Here is a 6,914-nt window from a genome sequence, read left to right as displayed (position 1 = left end):
TGGAAAAACTGAAATCTTTTCTTTCAGATCTGAAACACTACAAGGATGCCCACTTTCACTACTATTGTTCAATATAGTACTGGATGTTCCAGCTAGAGCAATCAGACAGGAGAAAGAAATGCATCCAAATTGGAAAGGAAGAAGTCAAATTATCCATGTTTGTAAATGATATGATCTTATATTTGGAAAAAACTACTCCACCAAGAAACACAACTAATTGACAAGTTCAGCAAGGTTGCAGAATACAAAATCAACATACAAAAGTCAGTATACATTTTATATATCAACATTGAACAAACTGAAAAAGAATTAAACAAGTTATCCCAATTTACAATAGCTAGCATAAAGCATAAAATATGCTTACAGTAAATTTTTCAGCTCTAGAAGTTCAGTTTGCTTTTTTTTTTTTTTTTTTTTTTTTTTTTGAGACGGAGTCTCGCTCTGTCGCCCAGGCTGGAGTGCAGTGGCCGGATCTCAGCTCACTGCAAGCTCCAGTTTGCTTCTTTGTTAAAATGGCTATTTCATTTTTCAATTCTTGTATAATTTTACTAGATTCCTTGCACTGGATTTCACCTTTCTCCCGAATCTCTATGAACATCCTTGCAATCCAGATTCTAAATTACATGTTGCCATTTTTGTCTGGTTAAGAACCATTGCAGGGAAGCTAGTGAACTTGTTCAAAAGTAAGGAGACATCTTGGATTTTTGAATTACCTGAGTTGTTGTGTTAGTTTTTCCTCAACTGGGAGGGTTGATGTTCATTTAACTGTGGTGTAAGTTGCGTATAGACAGTTGGCTTCATTTATGGATGTTTTCAGAGGGCCAAGCCTCTGTGGAGTGTCTTGATTTGTGGCTAAATTATTGCTCTTGGTTTCACAGGGGGCTATATTAGCAATTTTTTCTTTTTTTTTTTTTGCTTTGTAATTTGGGTTGTGATACAGTAGATAGTGGTTAAGAGTAATGGCTGGTAAATGGGCTCTTAGCATATGGCTTTTTTGTATTTTCTTTAATTTGTAGTTCTCTGTGGTGCAGTGAGAAGAAAGGTGACCCCTTCACCAGGTCCATTACTGGGTCTTCGGGGAGCCCCCTCTAATCACTAGCACTGCATTGCTTCCTTTTTGTTGTTGTTAGGTGTTCCAGTCTGTGGGGTTCCCTTGGGCAGAGGCCATGTCAGAGAGATAGGTCACACCCCTTCTGGACTGGTCCTGTGCAGGTTGTCATATCCTCTTTTGACAGCAGCCCATGAACTTGCGCAGCTCACCCTTCTTAGCTCTCAGAGAATGTGGACTCCTCTTCCACTCAAGTGGTGGCCACAGACCTCAGTTCAGCACTCCTGAGCTGTGCACTGCAGCCCTGGAGTGAGCTCAGGCTTTTCGTTCCATACACAACTTGGTGGGCAGAAGAGGCAGGAATCATGGTGGTGGCAATGGCAGAGAAACTATCAGTTGTCTCTGGGAGCTCCACTCCAGAGAAACAAAGAGCCATGGCTGATCAAAGTGATCATCCAGGAGTCGGGTGGCTGTGATGTAGCCCCAAGCCAGGGGGCCCTGCCTTGTGAAGGGCAGGTGAAGTAGAGTCTCCTGCAGAAGATAGTCTAGCCTCCTCTCTATAAGAGGCCACATTAGAATTAATTAAGGAAACAATGGCAACCCACAGAAAACAGAGAGAAGGGCCTTCAGTGGCCCCTGGGCACTCCACCCCAGTGAAGTAAAGAGCCACTGCTGATCAAAACGATTGGCTGAGGGTGGGGCAGCTGTACTGTGGGACCAAGTCAGAAGGTCATGTTTGGTGAGGAGCGGCAGGAGCAGGAACTCATGAGGAAAACAGTAAGGCCAAATTTCTGTATAAGAGCTATGGCATGTTGGAGGCACACAACAGTTCTGTAGTTCTTTGCTCCCTCCTCAGCCTGAGGGCAAAAAGGGTAGGGTGGGACCTTGACAGCGCCAATCACAGAAGGTATGCTAATTACATCTGGGAGCTCCATCCCAGATAACTGCAGGGCTTCCACCAACTGGAGCACTCAGGCAGAGGTGGAGAAGCTGCACTGGGAGCCCAGGCCAGTCTGGAGTTTGTCTGCTCCTCAGCACTGTGGATGCAGACTGTATCCTTAGGGCATGTGAGAGGGGCTGGCCTCCCTTGATGGCAGGGCTATAGAAGCTAAGGCTGGGGTTTTCAGGGATCCAAGGATCATGAAGCTTCATGTGTGCTTGAGGCGGATCTTGCTAGTTAGTTTGGAGGTATAGGGGGTCAGGAGGGATCTCTCCTGTCTCAGATTGCTAAGGTCCACAGCAGAAGTGTAGATCCCCAAGGACTCTTGCTTACTCACCTTGTTCTCATGGTAGGAAACCTCCCCTGGCTCCATGCCAATCCCAGGGGGAGGCAGTGATGCCTCTCTTCTCTCTGTTCTCTGTGGGTTGCCATTGTTTCCTTAATTAATTCTAATGTGGCCTCCTGGGTGATCAACTTAAAGAGCTAGTGTGTTTACTCATCACTTTGTCATCTCTTTGTGAGAACAACACACTCTAGCTGCTTCCAGTCAGCCATCTTGGTGTTTCCGACTTTAGGTGTTTTGAAGAATGTTCTATAACTTCTGAGTAATGACAATTGCATTTATTCTTTCATAATTATTATACTTTTCATTTCTTGTCTTCAATGATTTCATTAGTATGTCCATTTATCTTTATAAAGAACAAATTATTCTTTGTTTAGCCTCCTTATCTTTCTGTGATAGCTCATTAATTTATTATGTTCTGCTTTTTACTTCCTAGTAATTTATCTGGGTTAATTCTGTTTGCTTTATTAAATTCCACAGTTGGGTACTTAGCATATTTATATGCAGCATTTCTTTATTTACTAATAAACCATTTAAGTCTATACATTTCTTACTAATTTCAATTTTACCTGCATTCCATTATCTTGATATCTAGTATTTTGTTATTATTCACTTTTTATATGTAAATCCATTACAATTTCTTTTTTGTCTAATTCTATTTAAAAGTGTTGTTTGATCTTTACATTATTTGAAAATTAACTTAATGTTTAAGGTTTTTACAATCAGAATTTAAATTAATGTAAAGGTAATTTAAGTTATTTAGTTATATTTAAGTTATTTAAATTATTAAGTAATGTAAGGATAATTTAAGTATTTTTGTTAATATTTAAGGTTTTATAGTCAGAATTTCTTCAGTTTCAACATAAAGATTCTAAGTTTAATTAATACTTTTCTTTCTGAATAATGCAAATGTATTTAAATATTTTAAATTCAAACCAGTATTCATGATTCGTGGCTATGTTTGTAGAGTGGAAGATTTATTGTCTATTTCACTGCTATAAATTTATGCCAGCCAGACATGGTGACTCATGCCTGGAATCCCAGCACAGCACTTTGGGAGGCCAAGATGGGTGGATCACCTGAGATCAGGAGTTCGATACCAGCCTGGCCAACCTGGCAAAACCCCGTCTCTACTAAAAATAACAAAAATTAGCTGGGTGTGGTGGTGAGTGCCTGTAATCCCAGTGACTCGGGAGGCTGAGGCAGGAGAATCACTTGAACCCAGAAGGCAGAGGTTGCAGTGAGCCACAATCGCGCCATTGCACCCCAGCCTGGGCAACAAGAGCGAAACTCTGTCTCAAATAAATAAATAAATACCATCAATATTTTCTAATTTACCCCCATTTTCAGCATTTTAAAATTTTATTATTTTTTCTAACATGTCTTATTCTGGGGTTATTTCTATATGCCTTAAGTAAATCTTATAAAATTTTCTGTGCTAATAGTCTGCTGACAGTAAGTACTTTTAGTTATTATTCAAAAATGTCTCTTATTTTATTACCATATTTCTTGTAATGGTTTTCCTGGGTATATAATACTATATTGACAGTAGAGTTTTTCTAGCTCACTTTGAAGGTGTTATTCCACTGTCTTATTTCTTTGTGGTTTTGATTAGTTACCTGTAAACAGAAGTTTGCTGTTAAGCCAACTCTCTCAAATAAATACAAAAATGAAAAGAATTGACTTATAGTGTCTATAGGGCTTGTCAATTTTCATGGTTGTATTTAGGCTAGCAATGATGAGTACATATGTGAAAAATATATTTTTTAGATGAATGGTTTTATTTCATTCAGGCTGAAATTTATAATATAACAATTTCTTTTTTTTTTTTTATTTGTTACACCCTTTCCTTCCAACTGCATTACCTCTCATTCCATTCTTCTTCAAGTTGCATAAACTATGTGGTGTCTTTACTTCTGTACTTTTCTCCAAATGCTTATAATCATATAAAATCACATTTATTAATATATGTATTAACTTAATGAGAATATTTCTGTATGCATAATTTATTCAAAGATTATTTTATTGATAACTATTGTTTCTAGTGTTTTACCCATAAAAAATGATGTTATATAGAGCCTTGAAATTAAAAATGATTAAAAAAACAAAAATTTAGAAATACTGATTCTTAATGCTCCAACTGGGAACAAGGACCTTGAGCTTAGAAAGCCTTAGAAAATTGTGATTTCTATGCCAAATTTTTTTCCATTCTAATTAGCCTTTTTGATCTCATAACAGCAGAGCAAGAACCCTATTGCCCTAACTAAATGATAAACCAGGTAAAAGGACTTGAACCGTAAGACTAGTGAAGGATTTCTGGTTCTGCTTCATTTCCTTCCTTTTCCCACACTTTTCTTCGTGATTTATTCTCCTGGAAACTGGGTCTGTTAGAACCACCTAAGATAATAATTTAAAGATTCTTGAGATTCTACCAAATCAAGTTCCTAGGTACGAGTCCCAGGCACCATTTGCTACAAATCCTCTCTATGAACATAACCTCAACATATAACCTAAGATTTTCTTAGGAGAAAAAAACTTAACAGGCCCATGGGAAATAAGAGAGTAATAGAGTAACCTAAAGATTCATGACCTGACTCAATATATCATGGTGCTACTAAGAATAAACTGAAACTTGAAATGGCAAAACTTTTATTGAACATCATGCTGAAGCCCAGAAGAAAATGCCATCTCCCCCTGGTACTCCTGTAATCTGGCGCTTAAAGATGTCTCCTCTGCTCAAGGATCTTTAAAAGCACCTTCTTTGAACCACAGATGTCCCATACTCCTTGAAATCTGCAGAGGTGACCCACATCTGCTTGAAACTGCTCATAGAGGTCATGATGGATGCACCAATCCATGCAGAGAAGCATCTATCAGGAGAAGCCGTGATCTTGATGGGAGTACCTTTGGAAGCCAGCTGTTCCACTTCCTTCATGAGTCTTTCCTCCAGTCCAGGGAAGAGAGTGGTGCCCCCGGAGAGTACAATCTCTGCATAAAGTTTATTCTGGATGTCAGTGTCACACTTCATGATGCTGCTGGAGACCATTTTTGAGAGTCCCGGGCTGTGGATGCCCAGCTGGTCAGGTGCAAAAAGAACCTCGGGCACTTGGTACAGCTCATCCCCAAAGTGGATGACATGTCCATCTGGCAGTCTGTATGCTCCCAGGACCTCTCCTCGACTCTTGCGTAGCTCTTTCTCTGGCTCCAAGGCGATGTAGCACAGCTTCTCTTTGATGTTATTTGCCACGGCCTTGTTGAGTATGCAAGGGAAGTTAAACCCGTTAGCAAAGAGGAGCTGGGTGAGGTGCTCTGTGATGTCCCTCCCTGCCATATAGAGTTTCGTGACTGCGTGAGGCAGGGAGTAACCCTCAAAGATGGGGACAGCGCAAGTGACCCCATCTCCACTGTCCACCACCAGGCCTGTGACACAGGCAGAGGCATAGAGCGCTGCCACTGCATGATTAGACAGGTAGAAACCAGGCACACTGAAGTTCTCAAACATCATTTCTGCTAGCTTTTCTCGAATTTCCCTAGGGTTCAAAGAGGGCTCGGTCATGAGTACAGGCTGTTGGCTGGGTTTTACTCCAAGCTCCCACTCAAAGAGATGTTTCCAGAGTTTCTCCATGTCATCCCACCCTGTTACCAGTCCACGCTCAATGGGGTAGTGCAAATGTAGGGCGTCAAACTTGTACAGGGCTTCTTGCCCCACGAAGTACTGATTAAGTCTTGCCGAAGGCATGTTGAATTTATGATGTCCCAAGACGGAGTTGATGACATGGCGGGGTCCAATCTCTCCAGACACGCCTGCTTTGCAGAGTCCTGAACCATTGTCAAAAATTACAGCAGGAACATCTAATACGTGTGGATTAAACATGCTGTAATATGCTCTCCTGGACTTCCCCCAAATAAAGAAAGAACACTTATGTCACTCTCTGAGATGGCAGGCACCTTTAGACTTTTTTAAACTTCAGGGTTCTGAAGTTATCAGGTTGTCACCCATGTAGAGTTAGTATACTGCCTTCAGTCCACCAGGACACCCCATCTTCAACCTCTGAATCTTGTCTCCATTCTGTAGGCTCAGGGCCTGCTGAGGCAACATGAGGGCTGATTGCCCTTTATGTCACAATCCAGTCAAGGCAACAATTGTCCTTGGTGAGCATCAGAGGGGCGGGGTCTCTTGAGCATCAGAGGGGTGGGGTGGGGCCTCTGAGCCAATAGTACTCCCTACTTGGTCAGATATAAAGCCAAGGAAAGCAAATCATACCTACAGAGCTGCAAGAAACACTATTCTACATGCTTTTCCTTGGAATTATGTTTTCATTTTTTAGATATATATTTAAGAATAGAATTGCTGAGTTATATGGCAACTCTATGTTAAATCATTGGATTTTAATTTCTGTAAGTTTTTTGTTCCAAAGTGGCTGTGACATTTAACGTTCCCACAGTCACTGTAGGAATGCTCTTACTTCACCACATGCTTCTAAATTCCATTATCTGACTTTATGATTCTAGGCATTCTAGTGTGTGTGAAATGTTATCTTATTGTGGTTTTCAGCTTTAAGTATCAATGTTGAGAATCTTTA

At 40.5% G+C, this 6,914-nt stretch overlaps 1 protein-coding gene across 1 annotated transcript; it reads right to left on the bottom strand.

Moving 5' to 3' along the window:
- Nucleotides 1–4,963: 4,963 nt before the first annotated feature.
- On the bottom strand, nt 4,964–6,414 carry LOC105468449 (actin related protein T1). Its single transcript, XM_011718615.3, has one exon. The coding sequence runs from the start codon at nt 6,203–6,205 to the stop codon at nt 5,078–5,080; it is 1,128 nt and encodes a 375-aa protein (XP_011716917.2). The 5' UTR covers nt 6,206–6,414; the 3' UTR covers nt 4,964–5,077.
- Nucleotides 6,415–6,914: the final 500 nt, after the last annotated feature.

The sequence above is a fragment of the Macaca nemestrina genome, chromosome X, assembly GCF_043159975.1.
Source record: "Macaca nemestrina isolate mMacNem1 chromosome X, mMacNem.hap1, whole genome shotgun sequence".
Lineage (NCBI taxonomy): Eukaryota > Metazoa > Chordata > Mammalia > Primates > Cercopithecidae > Macaca > Macaca nemestrina.
The sequence above is the reverse complement of the archived record's forward strand: the minus strand, read 5'-3'. Positions and strand labels throughout refer to the sequence as shown.